Here is a 25,842-nt window from a genome sequence, read left to right on the forward strand (position 1 = left end):
GGTCGGGAGGATTGGCAGCAGGAGCCTTTACCCACTGAGCCATCTCATCAGTCCAAGAAAGCTTTCTTAAATGTACAGTTTGAGTATGCCTTGGTGGCGCACACTTCTAATCCCCCCATTCCAGACGCAGAGGTGGTTTGTATCTCTGTGAGTTTGAGGCTAGCCTGGTCTACCTATATATACTGAGTTCAAGGCTATGAGACCCTATGTCAAAAAATAAAGATAAAGCTGGGAAAACTACTCAGAGGTTAAGAATACATATCGCTCACGCAGGGTACTTGCTTTTGCCACCAGCACCTACCTATAACTCCAACTCTAAGGGGCTCTGGGGTCTAGGAACACCTGTGCTAAAATGCAAATATTTCTCCTTGCAGGCAAACATAGTTAAAATGTTTTTAAAAAATAAACACATTGTATAGTTTGTAACTTCAGTTACAAGGTAGTGCACTCCCAGTCTTCCAGAGAGACGGGAGACAAAAGGGTTACAAGTACTAAGCCAGCCTGGACTTAGTAGAAAGACCAGATCCACACAGACACTAAAACGGTTATTTTGTTTGCATCTATAGGAACTGGCATTTCCATGAGGTCTACAAAGGCTCATTTCAAGGACAGTTGGCAAACTTAGCAGCCAAGGTGCTTGGCACGCAGTGGCCTTTAAGCAGCCGCGCCCTGAAGGGACTGGGACGCAGGAGGGCCAGCAGGGGGAGTGCTGACACCTCGCTCTTGCAGCGTCCGAGGGGGAAAACAGGGTGAAGGGGCGGGGCAAGTCAGGGGGCGTGGCCTGAGGAAAGGGCGGGTAGTGGGACAAGCGCTGATTGGCCGGCACTGCGAGCGCGGGAGCAGGAGCACGTGTCAGAGCTGCAGCCGGTGCCCAGCCCCGGGTGCGCGTGCGCAAGAGCCACTCTCTGCACTGCCCTTTTCCAACGCCTCCTCTACTCGTGCCTGGCACCGCGTGGCGGGAGCGTGGAGGGGCGTGGCCTCGCCTCAGGCGCCCTGGTGACTTCGCGCCACAGCCTCGCGCCCTGCCATTCTTCGCTCGGTCCGCGCGCCGGGGGGCACGCGGTCTGCATCCCTGGGACCCCCGCGAGCCGCTGCCGGAGACCTTCGCACTGTCGAAGCGTGAGCCCAGTGCCAAAGCAGAGGTCGAGACTTAACGCCATTTTGCAAATCTTGAGGCGAGTGCTGGTGACCAACGGGTGCGGGGCGGTGGACGCCATGGCTCTAGCTGGCTTGAGGTGACGGGGCGATGGTAGGGCGAGTGGAGTCGTCAGGGTCGCACCCCTGCGGCTGTGACCTCTTAGGGAGCTTTAGAATGAATGGAGCAGGACCGCAGAGCTCGAGACAGGTTTGAGGCTAGACGTGTGGTTGAGGGAATCCGGGCTGGGTTTCTGGAAAGTTCTGAGTGGCGCTGGAGACGTGGGGTCTCGCGTTCGAGGCTCGGCTTTTGGAAGCTCAAGACGGGAGCTCTGGAAATCTTAGTTTGGCTTCCAGAGTTAACGTTCGGAGTGTCAGAGGTCTAGTTTGACAGGCTTGGGGCTTTTCAGTATCCGTGGAGACCACTGAGGCGGGAACGTAGGATCTGGGATGGGGCACAGTTTTGGGTCCTTGAGAATTAATTTTAAAGCCCGGAGTTGTCCTCCTACTCATTGCGTATAGGTGTCAACTTAGGGTTCCAGGTCTCAGTGGATGCATGCGTGAGAGCTAAGTTTTCTGAGAAGGAGATCACAATGTGAGGATCTGAATGTGAGTTTAGAGATATTTATTGTAGGACATCAAATACATTTTTAAAAATTATTTTTTCACTTTACATCTCAATATCAACCCTCCTCTCCTCCCAGTTCCCACCCCTCTGGTAGCTCCTCCCCATGCCCCTCCCCCTTCTCCTCTTCTCAGAGGAGTGCCCCTTAGGTATCCCCTCCCCATACATTTATTCGGGGAGTAGGTTTTTTGCTTTTGCTTGTTGTTTGTTTAGTGCTCTAGATATTCTTCTTTTTTTAATTGTTTTTCAGTGTTAAGGTTTGTGGTCTGAGATGGCTGTGGTAATTCACACATATAATCTTTTGTGAGTTGGAATCCGGGCTAGACTATATAAACCTAAGCTACTATAAGGTAAGACCATGCAGGGTTTGGGGGGTGGGGTAGTTTGTGGTTTGCGATTTGATATTAGGAGTAGAATCCTATTTGAGGGTCAATGGTCAACATTTTGCACATCCAGGACTTTAGCATTAGATTTTCAGGATGAATAAGTTAGGAAGCTCCTTCTTGGGATTGGTCTTCATTTTGGACTTTATTTATTTATTTGCTTGCTTGTTTATTGGTAGCATGGGTTTTGTTTTTGTCTGATTGCTTTTGTTTTTTGAGACAGGGTTTCACTATGTAGCCCTGGCTGGCCAGGACTCACAGAAATCTAAGTCATAGGCCACCAATCCTGGCTGAATTTTTAAAAATTATTTTATGTGTCAGTGATTTGCCTAAGTATGTGTACTACATGGATGGAGTTTCTGGAATAGATCGGAAGAGGGCATCAGTCTCCTGCAACTTGAGTCAGAGACAGTTGTGAGCCACCACGTGGGTGCTAGGAATCAAATCCAAGTCCCCTGGAAAAGCAGTCAGTGCTCTTAACCTAGAGCCACTTACCCAGCTCTCACTTTAGGCTTTTTAAAGAAATATTTATTTCATGTGGATTGGTATTTTGCCTGCATGCATGTTTGTGAAGGTACCAGGTCTTGTGGAATTGGAGCTATGGACTGCTGTGAGCTGCCATATAGATGTTGGGAACTGAAACTGGGATCTCTGGAAGAGCAGTCAGTGCTCTTAATTGCTGAGCCATCACTTTTTTGTTTGTTTTCAAGACAGGACTTCTCTATGTAGCCTTGGCTGTCCTGGTACTCAGTAGATCAGGCTGGCCTTTGCCTCTGGAGTTAAAGGCATGAGCTACCATACCCAGTTCTCACTTGTTTTTTTATTTATTTTATTTTATGTACATGAGTACACTGTAGTTGTCTTCAGACACACCAGAAGAGGGCATCAGATCCCATTACAGATGGTTGTGAGCCAACATATGGGTGTTGGGAATTGAACTCAGAACTTGTGGAAGAGCAGTCAGTGCTCTTAACCACGGAGCCATCTCTCCAGCCCTCAGCTGGAGTTTTTAAAGTCAGTTTTCATCTATTAATATCATCATCTAGCTGGGTGTGGTAACACACCTCTTTCATTCCAGCACTGGAGAGGCAGGGCCAGGTGAATCTCTGTGAATTCAAGTGCAGCCTGGTCCATATAGTGAATTCTAGGATAGCCAGGGTTACACAGAGAGACCCTACCTCACATACCTCATACCCCTTTCTAGAGGTCTCATGCTACATTTTTTAAGCTAGACAGTCTGTTTTTCAGCTTTTGGCATTTCATTATTGATATTTAAATTCTGAGGTCAATGTCTGGAAACTTGCTGATTTTTACTTTAGATCCAGATTTTAGGAGCTTAAATTTACTATTTGGGATTTATGGTTTTCTAGTTAGCGTTTAGGGCTTTAATTTAGGTTACTGAGCCCATAGTTATGTCTGTTTTAGAAACTCTAGGTGTTTCTTAAAATGTACCATGGGGGTGGGGAAGGGCATTATTTGGCAGATTCACTTTGGAGTCCCAAGGGTTAGTAATAATTCTTTTCCCTCTTTGCAGATGTTGGGTTCCGACAAAACCTCGTGTTTCTCTGATCAGCTCAGAGCTAGTTCTCCAAGTCCTGCTGACAGGTAATTAATTGTTCTCTAGCTTCAGTACAGCTCTAGCTACTCTAAACAATAGTAACAAGATGTTACCAAACACCATTTCCAGACTGTTTGTTTAGTCCTTAGATTGTATCTAGTAACCATTACAGCCTCCTTACAAGGAAGCATGGGAATACCCCACTGAGGGTTCTGAGGTGATTTTAGGCTCTAACATGCTTTGGTTTTTGTTTGTGTGTTGTTTTGTTTGTTTGAGTGCTGGGTATGAACCCAGTGCCTTCTGATGTTCGAATGTTAAGGAAATCTTTTATCCTTATACTACATTCACATCTCCCATTCTTACCTTTTTCTTTATTTTTTCTTTTTATGTATGTCCATGTTTTGTTTGAATGAATATCTGTGCATGTACCAAGTTCATGCAGTGCCTGTGGGGGCCAGAAGAGGGCACCATATCCTTCTGGAGTGGGCATTATACAACATTGTGAACAACCTCTGGGTGCTGGTATTGAGACCTGGATCCTCTGTAAGAGCAGCAAGTGCTCTTAATTGCTGAGCAATCTCTCTAGCTCCTCTAATTCTGAAGTTCTTAAATGTGCTTTCTTCCTTTCTTTTATTCACAATGTGTATTCATTCATCCATCAAATCTTAAGGAATCTTCTGTGTGTTTCGGGTGGGGGATACTGAAATGGCCTTCAGAGCCACATTCATGATAGGCAGCCCCTTACCACTAAGCTATATCCTCAGCTGTAGGAATCTGCAAGGGGGAATACAACAGCAGACTGAGGACTGGACTGGACTCCCTCTCCATCCATCCAGTTTGGACAAATTAAAACATCCAAAGTCCATCTTGACTAGTATTATTTTCCTCTTAATGAATGTCCATACAACCCTCCTTATCCATTTATTAACATTACAATGAAGCATCTCCTCTGCTGTGGTCCTCTGTGCAGGAACTGTGCTCACTCAGAAGGAACATCAGGAAGAAAATGAAAATTCATGTGTGCTGCAGCCTATTGCTTCTTAGAATCTTTGTGATCAACAGTTCAGTCTCTTGTTTTCCCCTTCTAGATTAGGAATCTTCCCAATAATAATCTCTTGGTTTTGATGGGTAGAAACCTAGCTAAAACTAGTTTATGCTGACAAGACACTTGCTGGATCATTTAAACAAAGTTTCAGGGATATCAGGGCATGGCTGGTGCTAGGCAGGGAAGGGTTGAGTGGTGTTGCTGCCTTGACTCTAGTCTTATTTCCCTCATCAAGCAGACTCCCTAGGAGAGGGCAAGATGACTCCCAGCCGCTCAGGTCCATCTCCTGCCTGCTTAATCACCCCACAGAGCCTCTTTTTTCTGTTTTCTCGAGATAAGGTTTTGTTCCATTCTGGGTTGGCTTTACACTCATGCAACCCTCCTTCCACAGACATGCTCTCACGTGCTGGGATGACAGGTGCAAACCATGCAAGTAGGTAAATACATGGGATTAAGAAGGTAGCTCAGTGGACAAAGTGCCTGCCATGCAAAGTGTAGACATAGGAGTCTAGTCCCCCTGCTGACGTGAAGAAGCAGGTGTTAACACTACATGCCTATAACCCCAGCCCGAGATGAGGGTGGAGGCAGGAGGAGTCTTAGGCCTTACTGGTCAGTCAGTCTAGCTAAATCAATTAGCTCCAGGCTGAAAAAGAGACTTAAACTAGGGAATGGTTCAGGAGGACCTCAGACCTCTACACACGCAGGCATTTACACACAAATGTAAGGAATAACAGGGCCAGACAAAGCTTTGGGGGATTTATTTATTATATTTACCTGTTATTTGCAGTATTGATAATTGAACACAGGGGTCTATGTGTGCTTGGAAAGTACCAGTTTTTCTTTAAAAATAAAATCCTGGGGCTGAAAAGACAGCTCAGTGGTTGGGAGTGCCTGCTGTTCTTGCAGAGAATCCAGGTTCATTGTTTCAACCATTATAACTCTAGTTCTAGGAGATTCCACTCCCTCTTCTGACTTCTGAGGGCACCATCCATGCACATACATGCATGCAGCAAAACATGCATACATATTTATAAAAAGAAATAAAATTTAATATTTTAAAAAGAATAATATCTTGAGCCAGGTATAATGATACACAACTGTAACCCCAGCACTCTGGAGCTAAAGGCAGGTGGAACTCTGAGTTTGAGTCCAGCCTGGTCTACACAATGAGTTCCGGGGCAGCCAGGGCTACAAAGAGAAACTCTGTCTCAAAAATAGATAAGCTCTTGCTCTTCTCTTAAGCTCTTCCCCTCTTCCCCCTCTGTCACCTCTCTCCTTATTCCCTTCCCTCCTCTCTCTCTCCAAGTGCTTATGGCCAACCTCTATTCCTTTACTCCTCCACTCCATGCCTCCTCTGTCTTTACTACCCCTCAGTTCCCCTCCCCATGCCCTAAATAAACTCTGTTCTATACTAAAAATAATAGATAGATGGATGGATAGATGGATGGATGAATAGATAGATAAATAGATAGATAGATAGATGATAGATAGTTGAAGTTCAACATTAACTTCAGCTACATAGAGAAACCCAAAGCCAATCTCTGTTATCTATGTGAAACCCTGTCTCAAAAAAAAGAAATAATAATGATAATCTTGAACTCACCAATAGTCTCAGCTACTGGGGAGGCCAGGGCAGAAGGATCATGTGAGCCCGGGACTTTGAGGCCAGCCTAGGTAGCACAGTGTGCCCAATGGCAGCACTCCTCAGAAACTAGTCAGTGAAGAGATGACTCTAGTTTATTTTCCTCTTCATCCCTCCACTCAGATGACTAGTGTGAGTGGGTTCTGTGTGCACAAACATTTTGAGGAGGTGAACTAAGGATGCTCTCTGCTGCAGGAAGCCCTTTAAGTTCCTTCCATGGGTCTTAGAATAAAGATACAACTCCTTTGTACTGTGAGCTGCAGGTTCCTGCTTCACCCAAGTTGTCTCCTCCAGTCTTGTCTCCCTTGCTTGCTTAGCTCCCATGCTTGCTTTTTTCCCTTGAGCTCTCCTTGCTCCCTGATGCCACAGGGCCTTTCCACATGTTCCCTCTGTCTGGAGCTTTATCTGTTCCTTCTAACCCCTCTTATTCTCTAGACTAGGTTCTGGCCAGATTTAGTTTCTGAGGAAAGACTTCATTGTTTAGGCTGTATTTCTAGGTAACAAGTGCCTTGTTTTGAGGCCAAAGCCTGCTATCACAGCATCTATAACCAAGCAGCATCTCCCTTTTACCTTCATTAGAACCAGTCATTGTACAGTCATTCACACCAGGCCTAGGTTTAAAATGTCAAAGATAGGGTGTTTGGTAGCTAGATCAGTACAGTTCTTGGTGTGCAAGGTTGAAGACCTGAGGTCGGATCTCCAGCACCCACAAGATACAAACAAATGCTGAGGAGATGGAGCTAGAATCTTCCAGGTTAAGCCAGCCAATTTAGTTGTATATGTGAGTTTTAGGTTCAGTGAGAGATCCTCTCTCAAAAACTAACATGGAGATTGACTGCAAAGAACATCTAATGTCAACTTCTGGCACATGCTGCATGCATATGTACATGGGTGCTTGTGTCTGTGTGTAAGTGTGTACACCTGAGTGTACACACATACATACACACACTCACACAAAATACAAAGAGCTAAATGATGAGTTTAATGCTTAGCTTTCTTAATCTCTTTGCTTTTAGCTATTAAGCAAGTGACCCCACATTTTTATTTGTAGTGTCTCCTCAAACATTACTTAGCTCATCTCGGTCCTAGATGCTTTATGTTATTTAACTATGGTTGAGGACCTGATCTTCAACTATACCCTCAGCTGCAGAACTGTTTGCTTTTTATGCTCTTGTCCCCAACTCCCACCACAGACTAGATGCTTGCTAACTAATTGCTGCATGATTGGGTAGGAAGATATTTTCAGCATTTGCTGAATTACTTACTCTATGGCAAGGGAGAGTGGGTATGACATTATGTGTGGAGACCATTTGCAGGAGTCAGTTCCTCTCTACTCTGTATGTTCCAGAGATTGAACTCAGGTCATCATGCTGCTCACAAGTGCCTTCACACAGCGACTGATTTCAGACTATTATTTGCTCCCACCCCCATTTTTGTTCCTTTTCTTTTCTTTTTCTTCCCAACCCCCTCTTCAGTATTTGGAATGGAATCCAGTACTTAAGGCAGGCTGGGCAAGTACTCTGGTGAGCCTTAGACTCTCACTACTGAATCCTTTGGAAGTTTATTTTGGGTTGGGGATGTGTTTTTTTTTTTTTTTTTTTTTTTTGGAGACAGGGTCTCATGTAGCCCAGCTAGCTGCAAAATCCCTGTGTAATTTAAGATGGCTAAACCAGTCCTCCTGCTGCACACCTTTGGGCATGCTGGAATTACAGGCCTGCCACCATGCCCAGGCCTTACTGGTGAGTTCTAAGACCACTAAGTCACACTCCTAGTCCAGAGAGCTTCTTCTAAAAATTTGGAGTTTGGTTAGGAAAATGAGTGTGCCACCCATACAGAATCCCATCTCCTCAGAGTCAGGGGCTGGAGAAACTCCTCCCTCCATGTGAGTGAGGCTCAGCACCAGGCCTGGAGAGGAGACACTGGTGCATCACTGCTGAGTGGAGCTAAACCTGCAATGGAAGGGTTGTTTTGGTGTGGACAGGGTAGGCCATTTTGGGGGGAGTAGGGTACAAGAGCTAGCAACGGAAGGCACTGAGGAGAACTGGTGGTAATGCAGGTCTAGGGCACCCAAAGGAACCATGTGGGGCACAGTGGGGTGGTGTGTAATGTGGGAGAGGACATCCTCATCTTTATGGTTCCACCTGGTGGGGAAGGGTGGAGCTGTGTATGCTCTATTGTGGGTATGTTATGTATTATGCATTTGGTTGTCACAAGTCAACTCCTTTCAAGCCTGTATTGAGAGGTCTTTATCAAGCACACACTGACTTTCCAGAGTGCATTAGCCCATTGGATACAGTGAGGGACTACAGGGGCATCAATCTTACCTACCATGTAGTGATGTGTAGTGTAGTGATGCTCAGTGAGTATCAAAGAGCCAGAAAAGGAGGGGTACTATGAGCCACACAGAGACTTTAAACTTGGCCCTCCCAGGATTACACTGCACACTTGCAATCTCAACACTTGGAAGACTAAAGCAGGAGGATTACTGAGTTTGCGCCCCTCTTGGGCTACATAGCAAGATCCTATCTCAAAAAAAAAAAAAAAAAAAAAAAAAAAAAAAAAAATTGCTTCATCTCAATGGCGTGACTTTCAAGGTGTGAAACAAGGGGGTGGCAAGGTCAGATTTATGTTTCAGGAAAGCTGCTGCTTCAGAGAACATGGATGCAGGAGGCCAGATGGGAGGCTGAGAGCCTTGGAAGGGTGTGAAAACAGCCACACAGGGATTATGGGTTTAACAAAAGCTGGAGGGAGGTGGGAGATGAGCAAGATTTGGAGACTCATTAGTCCAAGGAATATAGGAAAATGATGGGTTTTGATGATACCCAAGACCCTGTCTTGCCCGTCTCAGAATCAAGGTATAGGGCAGTCTTGACATGAGGCTGAAGGTTTAGGGCAGGTGGTGTTCCTTAAAAACTAGATGTATCCCATGCCTATAGTCTTAGCACTTGAGAGGCTGAGGCAATATGATCACCTTGTCTCCAAAGAAACTAAGTTTAATTCTGGATGTCTTAATCAAAATTGGCTCTTATCCCCAAACAGGAAGGATAAGAAAAACCACACAAACAAACTTCGAGAGTTGGCGTTGATGATCCCTTTGACCATGAAGACCAGAAACAAGAAGTTCACCAAGGTGTGGGGACTGAAGGAAAGGAGCAGGGTGGGAGGCAGGGTGTCAGAGCAGTGAGTGGGGGTCTCTCCTGGGAAATTCACACAGACCCTCTCAATGACCAAGTTGAAAATAGAAGTAGTCATGATGCTCTGAGCAGGAATATCTGGGAGTCTATGATCCCATGGGAAATTTGTTTTTTAGAAGCCAAGGTCCTCACCCAGGGTCAGCAAGTACTTTACCACTGAACTATGCCCCCCAGCCCTGTGGGATTCTTTCAGGATCAGAGATGGGGTGGGTAAAGCAGGGGCTGAAGACAGTTCAGTCAGAATGTGTTATGAAAGCATGGGTACCTGAGTTCCCATCCCAGAACCCACAGAAAGCTATGTGTCATGAAGTAGGTGCTTTAGTACATGATTGTAATGGTTAGCCAATTTAGCCTAAATTTGCCAGTGAGTTCAGGTCACACTGAAAGACCCTGTTTCAAAACCAAAACAAACCCACAATTTGTTTTGTCTCCAAACCCCTGAGGAATGACACTGAAGCTAACCTCTGACCTCTACATGTATGTGCACACCCACATGAGCATACTTACACACAGAGAAAGAGGCAAAGGGAACTGGGAGTGGAAAAAGTAGAGGCAGAGGTCACACAGCAGAGCTGGAGCCCTCACAGCTGCAACCTGAGACTCTATTGTCTGTCTTTTTTATCCAGGGGTTTCTCGGTTGTTAAAAACAGCAAAAATAACTTCTGCTTCCAAGTGATACCACAAGACAGAAATGATGCTCTGGCATGTAGTTTAGCAACAGTGCTCTTGCCCGGCCTGTGCACAGCTCTAGAGGAAAGATAAAAAGGTGCAAAGGGAAGACAAAAGTGTGACTTAGTGGCACTTGGAAGGCAGAGGCAGGAGAATTGCAAGTGCAAGGCCTGCCTGGGCTACAGGGTGAGTTTAAAACAGCAGGTGCAACTTGTAAGCCTTGTTTCAAATAAAAATGTAAACAGAGGACTGGGGATGTGTAACTCAGTGGTAGAGCACTTGCCTTGGATACACAAGACCCTGGGTTTTCTTCCTCCCTCCCTCCCTCCCTCCCTCCCTCCCTCCCTCCCTCCCTCCCTCTCTCTCTCTCTCTCTCTCTCTCTCTCAAAAGAGAGAGAGCACACTATCTTTTTCTTTGCATCAATAAGGTCTCTTCTACTTTGTTATCATATGGTCTTCTCCACTTTTGACCCTCCTGCTTCCCTCTTACTTACAAAGATCATCATGATTACCATGGGTTCATGTGGATAACTCAAGTAATCTCTCCATCTCCAGGTCCTCAGTTCTGACATCTGTGAAGTTCCCTTGCCATATAAGGCAACCTATTCATAGGCATTGGACTAGGATGTGGCTGCCTTTGGAACTGGGATGCTGACTATGGGAAATTTTTCCATGTCCTCAAGCATTTGTATATTTGGTGTGTATAGGTGACGTCATAGAGTCCTGGGAAGCTAGAGAAGAGGACACAGATCCTACCCTCAAGGAATGAGTCTAGCATTTCATATGTGACAAGATACCCACTTCCTTTGGAATTTTCTTAGACCTTCTAGGAAGACAGAATCTCTGAGGCAGCCAGATCTTTAAGTTCACACCAGCCTGGTCTAGAGTGAGTTTCAGGACAGACAGAGTTATAATAGACTCGTCTCAAAAAGAAGTTAAAAAGAAAAATAATTGCTTGTCTTTGAGACAGAGTTTCTCTGTGTATCCCTGGCTGTCCTGGAACTCAGAGATCTGTTTGCTTCTGCCGACTACTGCTGGGATTAAAGGTGTGCATTGCACACTTTGCAGCTGCTCATTTAAAAATTGCATGTTTATTTTATGTGTATGAATGTTTGCCTGAATGTACACATGTACACCATGTGCATGCTGTGTGTCTGTAAAGGTCAGAAGAGGGTGTCAGATCCCCGGTAATTACACAGTTCCGGGGAGTTATAAGCCCCCTTGTCAGTGCTGAGAACTGCTCTTAACTGCTGAACTGACTTTTTAGCCCTGGACATGCTCACCTTTTAGTTTAAGAAATTCATGAAGAAGGCTGGGTATGGTAGTGCAAACCTTTAATTCCAATGGTCAAAGGCAGAGGCAGGTGGATCTTTGAGTTCAAAGCTAGCCTGGTGTAGAGACAGGCAGGGGTGTATAGTGAGACCCTGTTCAAAGACAATCCAATAACAAAAATCCATGCATTTAAAAAAAAACAAAAGGGAAGAAATTCCTGAAGGAACAAATTGTCCATAAATACCCAAGGGGAAGTGGGAAGGAGGTACGGGGCAGAGTGAGAGTAAGGATGAGAGAATACATCATTTCAAAGGCCTGCCTTCGGTCACCCATCACTCTGTGTTCAGCCTGTTTGTTGACCGAAATCTCTGTTGTATCAGTTTTAAGACAATTGTACCTGTCTCTTCATAGCCACAGAGGCTCCATTGTGACTATGTTCCAAGCCTGGAGTTACACACACCAGTCTAAGAAAGACAACTGCTCAGTGCCCGCTCACAGCTTTCTTCTCTTTCAATTCCTTAAGACACCCTTGAAGACAATCTCATTCAAACATTGACTAAGCCTTTTAGAAACTGTGTGTGTTTGTGTTGGGGAGGTGTCAAGAGGTATTCTTAGTCTGTCTTTTGACTCTCTTTCTTTATATGGGATCTTGATACGTAGCCAGTATTGTCCTAGAATTTACAATTCTCCTGTGTCAGCTTCCTGTGTGTGGATTACAAGTGTGCTACAAAAATGACTGGTTGATAATTTGGAATAATTTTTAGTTACTTAGTGTCTGTTGTCCTTGCTGGCCTGTGTGTCTTGAAGACACATTGCCTATGATGCTTTTAGTGTTGTGTCTCCAGTGGCAGCTAAGGAAGTATTTAGTGGAGGTAGTGGGGTAGGTTATGTCTGGCCACTGGCCAGGAGCACCTGTTGAGTGCTGTGAGAAATCTGCATCTCAGCATTCTCTGCCTTTGACATACAGAAATGAGTTCGCTAAAGTCATGATTCAACTAGTTCAAGGTCAAAGGGAGAGAACAACATGGCAACAGATAACAGCAATGTGGCAAATGTGAAGGTAGAATGAAGTCCAGGGTATTTCAGAGTGCTGGGATGTTGGAAAGTGACCCAGCATGGGCCAGATAGTCAAAAGAGGAGGTGGCCATGCTGAAGCTCAGAGGAGGAGTGGACAGGTGAGGGGGCTTATGGAGAGAAGAGGAGGGCCAGACAGGGAATTAAGTATAAGCAAAAGGCCAGAAGACAAACAGTGTATGCCAGTAACTGGGACCAGGAGGCTAGCGACCCTGATCTCCAGCTCTGCCTCCTTAGGTCTTCAAACCCCATTGTGTTCAGCCCCAGTCTTCAGTTGGCTCTAGGACAAGCTAGGGGCTAGAGAGCAGAATAGGTGAAGCTCTGCCAGATGCCACATTGCTGGAGAGTGTGTGTGTGGAGTGTGCTTTGAGACTTCCTGTCTCTGTTCCCAAGAAACCTCACACTGCCCTGGACTTTGACCCTTATGCAGGCCAGGGTCTTACAGTATGCATCCTAGGCTGGCTTCCAACTCATGACCCTGCCACTTCTGCCTCTGGAGGAGCTGGGATGACAGGTGGACAGTGTGCCTCACTCTCAACCTTGTCTCTGCACAGAAGGAAATTCTGCTGCGTGTCCTGCACTACATCCATTACCTCCAGAGAAACATTGACATGGCCAAGGCCTTGCTCAAGCTCCACAGCAGTAATGGTAAAGGTGGATTTGTGGGTAAGCAGTTCCACTTCCAATGCCTTTATAACACATTTCCCTGACTATAAGGGAAACCAAGTGGCTATAAGGGGACTACATCAGAGAGGTGTTGTAGAAGATCCAGGTAATGGCTCACACCCATTACTTTAGCATTTAGAGGCTGGGGCAGGAAGACTGCATGGAGTTCAAGGCCAGCCTAGGCTACACGATGATTTCCAGCCCAGTCAAACCTACAGAGCAAGAGCCAGTCTCAGTGAAACAAAGCAAAATATCAACACTGTGTTTTGGAATTTGGAGGAGGAAGCCTGGAAGGTTGGCCTTCAAGGACAGCATAAGGGAACCCTGCCAGACTGCAGAACCACCCAAGCATGAGCATGTGGGTGTGAGAAAACGTAGAGTGTTTAGGAACAAGCAAGCAGCAGATGTGACTGGAGGAAATGCTGCACGGAGTGGATTGATGCATGCCCTTCCCAAGCCAGAACCTGATTCAGGCTTTGCTGTGACCACAGCCTCTTTGGCTTCAGTCCTGAAATCTGTAATTTGGGACCCCACCAGCACTTTCCTTCTGTGTGTGCCATGGGGATCAGATATGTTAAAACAAACAAATTTGGAGCTGCAGCACACAGCCACTCAGACAGGAAGAAGCTGCAGGCACAGAGGCTAGAGCAGAGAGATGAGGTCTGTAGGGCAAAGCAGAGGGGTGGATACGAGAAGTATTAGAAGATTCAGCCAGGGAACATCCTGCACATTCGTTTGCTTTTGTTTTTATTTTTCCTTATTTGTTTTATTTTATTTTTGAGGCAGAGTCCTACTATATAGCCCAGACTGGTGTCAAACTTGCAGTAACTTCTCTGGCTTAGCCCTTTAAGTGCTGCCTGCCCACCTAGCGTTTCACTTCTTGGCTGTGCAGCAATAGACCTCGGTTTCCTTGTTAGTAAAGCCTGACTGAAAACCTTCCCTCCCACCCAGGGTAGGAAAGCCTTGTCTGGGAGGAGGAGGAGGATGTGCAAGACCAGGAGTGGGGTCTGATCTATGCCTTCTCTGCTCCCAGAGCCGGGTCAGAACACATCTGCTGGCCAGACGCAGACATGGCAGCGACACACCACTCCCTCCAGTTCTCAGAAGTCAAGCCTTTGGAGCCCCCGTTCGAAACCTCGAAAGAAGAAGTTTACCCGAGTGTCAGGTATGTGGGGTCTATAGAAGCACAGAGAACCGCTGTTACAGAGCAGACTCCTTCTCCAGAAACACACTGGGTCAGACCCTCAATCCATGCCTGAGCTGGCTCCCAGGACTACATGGGCTTTCATTTCTTCCTCACTGGGACAGGCAGCAGTCCATCCCCTCTCGAGGTTATAGAAAAGCCTGAGCAGATACTGCCAAGCAGTGCTTACATCAGAAGCACTGGCAAGGCCCAAGTAGGATGCTGCTGTCATCAGATTTTTTCCTTGAGCTAGGGCATAGGGAGGCAGGGTGGTAGCAAGATTGGGGTGTAGAGACTGAGAGTCCTGGCTCTAGCCCAGCCCTCACCATACCCTCACTTTCCAATCCCTTGAGGCCCTCAGTGCCCATACCTGTGAAATAGGCCTGTGGCCTGCCTAACCACTGGTCTCTAGTCACAACTGTACACTGCAATTATTTGAGGTGCTTAGAAACTTCCTAAGTGTATGGCACACGCCCATTGTCCTGGTGTGGCATGTCATACCAACTGTGCATTTTGATGTTAAAGCTCTAGAGTTGTGTACGCAGAGTTGGCTCAGTGTACACTCAGTGAGCTCTATTTGAAGAGTTAGGCACACTTGGGATGCTGGGAGTGACAGGACAAGCAATGCTCTGGAATATGTCATCCGAGAGCAGAAAAATTCCCTACCTGAGCCATATTCTTAGCATGGCAGTGCCTCTACCAAGCCCCCTGACTCCTGTCTCTGTTCTCTCAGAGCGTCCAGCCTGGCCCTATAATCCTCGACGCTCTCTAGCTCTGGACCAGTCTGAAAATCCTGTCACCACACACCCAGGCCTAAAAGAAGAAAATGAGGAAGGCACCGCCTATCTGGGAGACCTCAGCCCTAGCACATACCCCACAACTGCACTGTCTGTGTCTGAAGGCGATGGACAAGGGGCCCAGCTGGTGTTCTTGGACATGGCTCAGAACGTCGTTCCCTATGACATCACAAGTTGGTGCCTTTCCTTAGAAGGAAGTTTCTTTTTTATTTGCATGTGTTCTTTCTCTGCCCCTACTCATATGTGTACATGCACGTGTGTATCTGTGCTCTTTCACAGACTGCTCTGGACAGTCTTATCACCTAGGCATACATCACCAAAATAGAATGACACTGCCTCTCACGTCAGGGGACTTTCATTTCCAGCTTTCCTTTCTTGTGTCAGGCTCTGTAGGAGAGGGACAAGACTGAGGTCACCTTTGTGTATACACCTCAGGCCTCAAATCTGGGGATGGGGCAGCAAATACCTACTGGGCTTCTCTGAAGAAGCCATACTGTCCCTTGTCCCTGTGTCAGAGGAGAGATGGGGTTGAAATGCCTCAAAAGGACAGGAGAGCAGGCAGGAATGTAAGTCCTGGCCTAAAACTTGCTCTAAGGTTGCCAAGTGCCTACTCCTCTCCTCCATCACGCTCCCCTGTTGTTCATGTCCCCTTCTAGGCCAGGCCATGAGCTATTGGTGCTTGTGACACAATAGGGACTAAATTCTCTTTCCAGTGATAGTATTCCCCCTTTCCAGGGCCATCCAGACTGCTAGAATGCCCTGGTCCTAGAAGAGGCATCATCTTCCTGCTGGTTGTGGGACTTGGGACTAGACATGCCATTTCACATGGCAGTGACTAGGCTAAGCCATTGTCCTGATGGTGCTGTGTATTAGTAAAAGACTTACAGGGATGGGGACAAGGCCAGGACAATTGTGTGCCATCATTGCTGTCATGGCATTGTTAGTCCATGCTAAAGATCTGATCTGCTGGCAGCTTCTGAGAGAGGTATGAGTCAATGTTGGGGTGACTCATGCACTCCAGCTTTACCCAGACACCATGCCTGCTCCCTCTCCTCCCCCATCTTGGAGCCCTGGAGTGTGGCCCATACTCAGGCATAATTACCTTACTCTGACACCGTCTCCTTCAGGTGATCATAATGTAGAAGTCCAAGATGGAGAGCCTGATGCTGATATGAAGGTTCAGAGGTCCTGTTTCCTCACCAGGGGACAGCCCTGTGCCAGGTAAGGAAACCCCAGGGTGCCAGTGGCTGGGGCTGTACCAGCGGACTGGGAGAAATGGCTTTACATTCTCTGCCAGGGCTCCCTGAATGGCACTCTGGGCCCAGCTGCGTGCTGGCTGGTGCAGGCTTCAGGAAGGTCTGGCTTCCCAGCTTCTAAACTGGTGGTTGTCCCCTGCTGATCTTCTATGCCTCTTTCCCTTCCAGCCTGTTCTTATCCACTGAGTGCATTTCGAATACAGACTTTGATTGATCAGTGGGGGTTGAAAGCCCCTGACCCAAGGTAGAACCCAAACTTCTTGGCATTGGAGAATGTGGCCCTGTCTCACCATATCAGCCCTCTCTCGCTTTTACCACCAACCTTCCACTAAACAGCCTAAAAGTTCTCCAGTCCCCACAACCTGCTCTGAGCTTGCTGCCCTTGTCCCTCCACTTGGAGTATCTGCCTCTCTGATTTACTTGGAAAACTACTCTCTCTCTCTCCTAGTTGCCCTCTTGTCTTTCCTAGAATCTCCCTCACGGCGTCCCTTCTGTTATCCGCATCTGTTTACCAGCTCATTTTTCTACACAAGACTTGAAGCTCCTTGGGGGCAGAAGCCTAGCTGATTGAATTCCCTGGGGTTTCCTGCAGCTAGCCATGTGAGCTCAGTCCAGGGCTCTGTGTCTTCCTCTGGTTCCAATTCTTGCAGGCAGAAGCTATTCTTGTGTACTTCCAGTGAGGCAGACAAAGAAGCCCCAGACACTGACCCCTGGCTTCCTGTTTGGACCTCGGAGGACAGCCCCAATGGTGATTACAAGTCCTCTTCTTGTAGGCTTTGCGCCTTCTGAACTGTTCTTGCCAGAGGATTTCTATGGCAGGAAAAGCAGGAAGAAGGCTGGGGATCTGCTAAGCACAGGGATGGAAAACACTACACCATGCTTGGCATTGCTAATCCGTCCCTGCTTTTCCACAAGCCAGCCACTGCAGAACCTTTTAAACACAGAGCAATGGGTCTCTATGGTCTGTCTGCTGGCCTTGGCACACTGTAATGATTTTTCCTTTTTTGTTGATGTGTTGCCAGGCAATGGGCCTTTTAATTTTCTATACCACCTAGACTTCAAATGGCGGTCTCCTCTCCCAGTGTCTGACGCTATCTCAAAGCTTGCTGTAGCACTGGGGGCTGACCACGTACCTGAGTGACATGGTCCTTTTCAGGGAGCCCACTGGATTCGGGGTCTTCTCAGATCAACACCTGGCATCTGGCGAACTACCTGAATGAGATCTTAGGAGTCAGCTCTTCCCTCTTCAGCTCCCCAAGCAAAGTCCTGCCGGATCATGTCCTGGAGGACGGTACCTACTTTCTGACTGAAGGTGGGCTACCAGAGTGGGAGGAGCCTCATTCATTCATAAAACATGGGGACACCCACCCGCCAAAAATCCTTGGGCCGGAGTTGAGCCCAGTGGATTCTCAAAGGGCCTTGAGGGGCCTACAGCTCCTCACAACACAGGGACTACTAGGCCATGTAGTGAGGGGGAGGATCTAAAAAGCTGTCACTGTATCCTCAGCTAGCCTGTAAGTAAGGCTTGGGCACAGGCTAGGAGATCCCAAAGATGAGAAAGTGGGAAAACAGGGTGGGCCTATCTGGGGTGCAGTCAGAAAGCCTAGTCCTGCCAGTGCTCTGTTCACAGGTCTCTTGGAGTCTTCACCCGCAGCCTGTGAGACAGAGGGCCCACAAGAGAAGGTAGGCTCTGTCATCCTGGCTTGTCTCCCTCACTGCACCCCAAACCGTCTTTCCCAGAGTTACCACCTCTGAGCTCACAGCCACCATGATCTCACTGTTGCCTATGAGGGACCTGGGAAAAGCCTAAGACCACAACTACTCCTCAAGCACGGTGTAGCAGGGGTGTGGGGGGAGAAGGGGACTGGGGTGGGGGTGGGGTTCTTACCTTTCATAGTTTACTCAGTGTCCATGTATTTGACACAGGATTTCTTGGATCCCAAGCTGGCATCAAACTCTCAATCTTCCTGCCTCAGCATTCAGAGAGCTTGGATTACAGGAGTTTACCAATTTATCTGGGCAAATAAGTCTCAATTCCCTGAGCATGGAGTTTACCCATAGTGCATGGTTGCACTTGGACTCATGGTTCCTGAAACTCATAAAGACAGAATCCACTGGTGCCGTCCAGCTTTGTTTTGGCTTCCAGCTTAGCCATAGGAGGGAGCAGGAGAGAGGGAGAACTAACCACCCGGGACTGGTGCTGAGGCTGTTACAGCCATGCAGATAGGAGGGGGCACCTGCGTCTTCCAACTAAGGCACTCTGCTCTGGTCCCAGTTTCCTCATTGATGCCACAAAGCCCTTGCTTGGGACAATTGAACCAGGGTTTCTGAGTTTGCATGGGCGTGGAGACAGATGAGGGTGTCTAACCTAAGCTGTTTCTACGGTCCTGTGTATCCTGTAGTCAGTGTCTTCCTCCTCATCTGATCCAGGAAGCATCCTCTGAAGACCCCGCACCCAGCTTCCAATCCTCTGTCTCACTGGACCACTGCTACCTGTCACTGAGTGAGAACGTCAAGATGCTATCCAACTGTGGCTCCAGCTCAGAATCCACAGACACAGAGTCCCTGTGGGGACAGGAAGAGGTGAGAGGGGTGGTTACCTACCCACAGAGGACAGGGATCTTCTCCCTTGCTCAGCTTTCTGTCCTTCAGCAGGCCAACCCTGAGGGCTTGCAGACCTCAAGTGATGAGGACAGAGACTACACATGGACACCTACCCAACGGTCTTCTGGCCTGCTGGTAGCCAGCAAGATCAAGAAGGTCCAGGCAAGCCAGGGCCCTGTGAAGCCCAAAGACAGCAGAAAAGCCTGCCCTAGCCAGGTGAAAAAAAAGTGTGTTAATGGCTTCATCATGTTCTGCAGGATGAACCGGAAGCAGTACATCCGGTGAGTGAGGGTACCCGCATTTCTAAAGGTATAAAGGGCTTACCATCCCTATATGTACCCCAAGACCATGTGGTTCCACTGCTGAGCCTTCCCATCTTATGCAGCAGATCCAAGTGCCAACTTGAGACATCAGGGAAAAGGAAATTAATTGGCTTTTGTCACCTTAAAAAAAACTGCCATCAGGAGGGGTTGAATCTGGGCTGAATCAGTCCTGCTTCTCTTGAGCTGTCAGCCCCTGTATGCTAGGCCACATTGGTAGCAGGTTGTCCTCAGGAGGTTCAGGCTCAGTCCTCTTAGATGCTCTAGAAGTCTCGTTTCCATGGAATTGACTTAGGTCAGGTGCCAGCCCTGGACCTGTCCTGTGGGATGAACCAGCAACAAGAGCTGGTTGCCTTTATTGGAAAAATGGGTTTGAGTGTTGGGGGGGGGCAGTGCCAGAGCCTGTGAAGTGGTGGCTGCAGGTCATTCGTGCTATGTATCTCCCTTGCATCAGTCTAGAGTGGAACAGGGCACTGGAAAGCTAGTGGGAGAGGAACAATGGCTAAGGACCATGTTGTGGCCATTGTGACCTCCTCCTTCCTGTACCAGAGCCTGTCCTGGAACTGCATCCACAGCTGCCACCAAGGATCTGGCTCAACTGTGGCGAGGGATGACTGTGGAGGAAAAGAAACCATACTGGTGAGGAGTACCTTCTAGAAGGCATGGGAAGACACTAGGCCCCAACCTGTGACCTCTATCCCTCACTCAGAACCTCATGGCTTTGCTAACAGGTCGGGGCTTTGCTGGGCTGTTCTTGTAAAACACAAAGTCCCTTTTCTCTGTATGTGTGGTGCATGCACATGCATGCAGAGGCCAGAACAAGGCATTGGGTGTCTGTCTTGCTTTTTGCCTCACTGCCTTGAGACAAGGCCTCTCATGGGATGGGAAGCTGGCCTTTACAGCCAGATGGCTGGACAGTGTGAGTTCTTGGGATCCACCTGCCTTTGCTCCCAGTGCTTCGAAGCAGGTGCACACAGCCAGGCACAGTTCTTTACATGGGCACTGGTGACTCCAGCTCAGCCCAGAGCACATGTTCTTATTCACTGAGTATCTCCCCAGGCCCCGGGTCACACACTTTACAACTTGGGAGGTTACAGGTAGAGTGCCACCTGCAGCTGGTAAGAATGAGCTATCCTGGGTCTTGGACCTGCTGCCTCCACTTCTGTTTTGTCACACAGAGCATCTCAGTTATTTTGCTGTGGCTTGGCCTCTTCTATCTCTTGTCTTACTCATCCTTCCCAAATTCTGACCCTCCATCAGCATCGAGGGCTCTCCCTTGCTCCTTTTCAGAGTAGCCAAACCCTACAGCTGGGACCGAGTCTAAATCCTTAGCCCCTGAAGGTCCAAAGGAGAGACTGGCCCCAATGGGACAAAAGAGAGTCTGGCTCCCTCAAGCCCAGGATTGGTCACTGCTGGGGGCAGAGAACTAGTAGGGGAAGCTCGGAGCTGAGTGTGAGGAACTTCCATCTGTCCCCAGCACTAAGGCTCGCAGGTTCAGCCGCCAGCACAACCGCATTGTGAAGCAGGAGAGCTCCAGCAGTGAAGACGACGGTGGGGAGACCCCTAAGCCCTTCTACCAACTGCTGGCTGAGAAGGCCCAAGTGTCTTTGGGCCTCACCTCACTGCCCACCCCTCACTGTCAGTGAGAGGGGCAGCCTCTGCTGGGCTGTGCCACTTGCTTAGCTCCCAGGTCCTCTAACATTTGTTTCCCTGGGCCTCAGACCCACTGCTGTGGGTCCCCTGCCCAGCCCCCCAGCTTCAGCACCAGAGAGGAAATGTATTTACCGACCCAAGGCTCTGTGTTCTGCCTTGTGCACAGTCCCACCCTCTAGCCCATCCTACATCTGTTCTTATAGGATGAAATCCTAAATGAAATGCAGAGCTTCCCTCTGCCCCAGAACCACATGGTAAAGCCCTTTTTACCAACAGGGGAAGGAATGATGTGTCCAGGATCTCTTGGCCATGGGTGGGCTTTCTACATATCAAATCCAGAAGCCTTTTGCTTCTTCACTTTGAACCCCCTCCACTCCACCCCACCCCCGAACCTACAAGTCTGAACTCAAACCCTTTACCTCAGAAATCTAGTCTTGGGATGTAGTGACCCATGTTTATAATTCCAACATTCAGGAAGCTGGAGCAGGAAGATGGGATCTGAGACCAGCCTGGGCTGTATAGAACGTGATCCCCATATCATAAAGAACCCAGACAAGAAAAACAAGCCACAGCCTCTGGCTGGGCTTTGTCCCCAGTTCTCTCTTGGGTAGGTTGTTTGGCAGGTGACCCTTACCCTCAATAGCTCTGTTGTCTGTTAACTTGACTTTAATTGAAATGGAGGCATAACATGTCCTAGAAAAATAAAGATTTACAATACAAACTAGACAAAGGGGCCAGGGTTGCCTCAGGGGGCAGGGGAATCTTTGGTCTGGGACTGGATCCTGGGGCTCAAGTCCAGGGAAGCAGGGTAAGGGTCCTGTGCACCCATCAGACCCTCAACAGGAAGGGCTGTCTCTGGGCCACCCTGGTCTCAGGAAATTTGGTAACTGGGTATCAGTGGGGCTATTAATAGTGTTTCAGTGAGGGCATCGGCTGGAAACCAGCCACATGGCAGGGCCTTCTCATACTAGAGCTAGGTAGAGAAGGACACACCCACATCAGGACCTCTGGTGCCCACACACATTGGGCAGGCAGAGCAAGGAGAGGACTGTAACAAGATCTGCCATCAGGAGAGGGACAGTGCCCTGACCTGTGGTGGTCCCTCTAGCTCCTCCAGGGCTTGTAGCTCATCCAGGTAGGAGGCCATAGTGTGGGACCTCAGACTTCAGCCACTTTACTGAGGGTTCTTCCTCCTGTCCTAGCACCTTGACACCATTGTCAGGAGAAGTGGTTAAATCCAGGCAGTCACAGTTCCAAGGGCTCCTCCACAGGCACCGACTGCAGCTGGGTCAGGACCTTGGCCTCGGCTTCTAGCCCCTCATCAACCTCAGTCCCTGCTGTGGCCCCCAGGAGCAGCCCCTGGGGGTCAGGGTCTGGCAGCCTCAGCACAGTGTGGGTAGCCTGTGCCCCCAGCCCCTCTACTCCTGTACTCAGTTCCAGCCCTGCTGGCCAGACTGGCACAGCTGCAGGTGACAGCATCAGACCCTCTGGTAGGGGTGCTGAGAAGCTGGAAAGCAGGCCAGAGGAGTCTGGGGAGAAAGACAGGCTGGTGGCAGAGGTGACAGCAGGAGCAGGTGGCAGTGGCTGAGTAGAGATCGACCCCAGAGTGTGACCCTCTGGGAGGGTGGGACTGGGGCCCACTGGGAGGGCTCCTTCGGGCACTGTGATAGCTGGCTCTTGCTTCAGGGGCAGGGCTAGACTGGGGGCAGGAGGCAGGACCTGGGAGACGAGCATGCTGGTGGGGAAGGTGGCAGTGAGGATGATCTTGCCCTGTTGCACAGCTACCCCAGTGACAATGGGGCTGCCAGACACAGGGTTGGCCAGGAGGAAGTTTCCTGTGGAGAAAAGAGATGGAGTGGAAGGTGCTGGCTGACAGGCAGAAGTGCCAGGGGTGAGACAACTCCCCAAGCACACTCAGACCCCAAGAAAGCAGAAAGGATACCTGGAGTAGTGGACGAGGGAAGTTGCAGCGCAGTCACTCCCACACTAGAGTTTATCAGGTGGACATTGGTAGGCCCTGCAGTAGCTGCCACCTTCACAGGACTGCCAGGCCCAGCTGCCAACAGCTGGAGAGGCCCCACAGCCTGAGGCAGGGTCACCACCTGAGAGGTGGGCACCACCTGGGGCAAGTTCAGCAGTGGGGAGGTGGGGCTCAGGCCTGTTGGGTACCCAGAAGAAGGGGAGAGTGGTACGACCTGAGGAGCAGCCACAGCAGGCACAGCTCCGGGGGTCAGAGGGAAGGTGGAAGCAGGTGGGGGGCCTGGGACTACTTGGGGCAGGGCTCCTGGGACTTCCTCTCCAGGAGTAGTCCCATGAACCCCTTTGCTCTCAGGGCCCTCAGACTGAGCCTCATCTAGTCGAACCTCTCCTGTCTGAGGGTCCAGGACCAGGGAAGTCTTGGCCTCACTGACCCCTTGGGGACTGGGCTCTGGTTGAGGGGCACCCCCTCCTCCTGTGAGTAGCAGGGGCCCCAAGCTGGAGCCCTCTCCTAAGGCCAAGCTATTGATGATGACAGGGCTGCCATTGAGGAGCACGGCTGGGGGGCTGCTGGCTGCCAGGAAGCTCCCATTCACTAGGATAGAGGAGGAGGCAGGGCATGTCGCAGAAGGGGTGGCCCCTGCCAGGAAGATGGAACTCTGGGTGGGGGCCTCAGCAGCCACGGAGGCCACACCCCTCTCCAGGTCCTCCGGACTGCGGCTGGACTCATCCTCCGTAGCGGGGTTCCCGTCAGACTCGCTGGAAAGAAAAAAAGTTAAGTCATTTTAGGCTCGAAGGCTTTATCGCTCTAGAGGCGCAGGCAACCCAAGCTCCGATTTACTATTTTAGCCCTTCAGAACCCACACAGAGCCCAGGGCCTCTACAAGCCCTGCTGGGTTGACAGCACGGCAGGAATGCTAAGCTGGAGGAAAGCTTTCCGGTCGCCTTGGCCTGCAGCCGCGCACCCAGGCTGCCCCAAGTCCCCTGGGTCGGCCGGCGCGTGGCTGCCGAGTGAGGCAGCAGCTTTTACTCCAGTTCTTACCCCCAGGCGTCACAGACCAGAGCTAGAGGCCTGGCGCTGAGGTGGGAGGGGAAGGGCTTGGGTTACAGGGAAACCGGAGCCGGAGACGGTTCACGTTTCACAACAAAGACAAGCGACAGACCACGCTGTTTGGATTGGAGGGGGCGTGGGGGTGAGTGTAAGTAATGGTCACCGAGGGGCCAAGTTGCAGAGGCCCCCAAAGCGGGTCCCTACCCGGGGTACCTTAGACAAAGACCCCCTTCTTACCACCTCCCCTCCAGGGGATACCTCACTTTTCCCACTGCCCCCTTCCCTCGTTCCTGGCACTGCAGTTCCAACTTTGAAGCAGCTGCAACAACCTCTGCCCATGGGTCAGTGATGCCCAGAGAACTCAGGGTGTGCCTGGTCTCTCCACGCTCAGCCGACGCCAAGGTGGGGTGTAAAGGGTCACTCGCGTAGACTCCAGCGGCCACCGAGGAAGGAGGATCGGGTCCCCTCACCTTTTGCAAGGCGCTCCACCGCTGGTCCCAGTACGATCGCGCTGTCGCCGGTTCTTGAACCAGTTGCTGACCTGTGTAAGCGAGAGGCCAGTGAGCGTGGCCAGGCGGCGCTTTTCGTCCGGCGTGGGATAGCGGTTGCCACGGTAGCAGGCCTTGAGCGCCGCTCGCGAGCGCTCCTTGAAGCAATAGACAGTCTCCTCGCCATCCCAGATGGTCTTGGGCAGAGGGAACTTCTTGCGCAGCCGGTATTTGTCCACCGCGCCCAGCGCACGGCCACGGGCCCTCTCGGCCTCGTGGTAGCGCGCGCGCAGGTAGAGGTCCTGCAGGAAGGCGTGGTGGGCGGCGGGGAAAGGGCGGCTCTCCAGGAGCTGGTAGAGCTCGGCGTATTCACCGCGTTGGAAGGCCACTAGGGCCCGCGCGCGCAGCACCGGGTCGCTGCCACGTAGACGCTCGGCCGGAGGCAGCGCGCCCAAGAAGCGGCTCAGGCGGCCCGCGTGGCCCGCCTGCAGCAGCGCCTCGCACACGCATGCCACCTGCTCGGGCGAGAAACGAAGGGCAGTGGGCGCCTCGGTCACGGTCTCGCGGGGAGACCCCGTGCCGCTCGAGGACCCAGAATCCGCCTCCGCCCCATCTCCCGCCCCGGCCGCCGCCGCCTCCCCTTCGGCTGCCTGCAGAGTCTGCAAAAGCTGGCGCGCTTCCTCCTCTTCTTCCTCGGTGGCCGCCGCCGCCTCCCCCCGAGCCGCTGGTCCCGCGTTCGGCTCGGCAGGCGAGGTAGCCATGTTTGGCAACTTTGGGAAGTTCCTCCCTCCTCTGTCGCCTCCCGCGGGCTTCCCCAGCCCCCTCCCCCGCCCAGCCCTTCTCGCCTCCCCCCCCCCACCCCCGTCCCCTCGCGGTCTTCTGGCCCCCTCCCAAAGTCTAGACCCAGCTCTGCACTCGGATCTGTCCCTGTCCCTGTGTGTCCGCCCCCTCCCCGGCTGTCGGGATTCTTTGTTTTCCCTCCGTCTCTGGCCGCGCTTTCGGCCTCCCTCCGGGTGTGCCTCTGACTTAGAGCCTCAGTTTCCCTATCAGGGAAGGTAATGGGGGGTTAAGGGCGCAAAGCCGCTTCGATCTCCTGGGTCCCTTGAAGGCCCCCTCCCTTCCCATCTCCGCGCCGTGCTCCGCCCCTCGGAATTCCCGGCCCCGCGGGTAGGCGGTGGATCTAGCTGGGAGGAGGGGCGGGAAAACTCGCTAGAAAGTTTGCAGCAACTTTTCTGGAGCGTCTGTCCTAGG

General features: G+C 50.2%; 2 protein-coding genes across 2 annotated transcripts; one reads left to right on the top strand and one right to left on the bottom strand.

Annotated features, from left to right (window-relative positions):
* Window positions 1-3,676: 3,676 nt before the first annotated feature.
* On the top strand, window positions 3,677-21,068 carry MEIOSIN (meiosis initiator; the record flags this gene model as incomplete). Its single annotated transcript, XM_080908693.1, has 14 exons — window positions 3,677-3,747; window positions 9,427-9,517; window positions 13,151-13,250; window positions 14,296-14,427; window positions 15,179-15,415; window positions 16,370-16,463; window positions 16,568-16,581; window positions 17,091-17,246; window positions 17,655-17,810; window positions 18,129-18,181; window positions 18,929-19,081; window positions 19,151-19,383; window positions 19,972-20,061; window positions 20,900-21,068. The coding sequence occupies 14 exons, from the start codon at window positions 3,677-3,679 to the stop codon at window positions 21,066-21,068; spliced, it is 1,749 nt and encodes a 582-aa protein (XP_080764819.1).
* Window positions 21,069-21,816: 748 nt separating this feature from the next.
* On the bottom strand, window positions 21,817-25,352 carry SIX5 (SIX homeobox 5; the record flags this gene model as incomplete). Its single annotated transcript, XM_080909266.1, has 3 exons — window positions 21,817-22,910; window positions 23,018-23,811; window positions 24,574-25,352. The coding sequence occupies 3 exons, from the start codon at window positions 25,350-25,352 to the stop codon at window positions 22,321-22,323; spliced, it is 2,163 nt and encodes a 720-aa protein (XP_080765392.1). The 3' UTR covers window positions 21,817-22,320.
* Window positions 25,353-25,842: the final 490 nt, after the last annotated feature.

Source organism: Micromys minutus (genome assembly GCF_963924665.1).
Source record: "Micromys minutus genome assembly, chromosome: 32".
Classification (NCBI taxonomy): domain Eukaryota; kingdom Metazoa; phylum Chordata; class Mammalia; order Rodentia; family Muridae; genus Micromys; species Micromys minutus.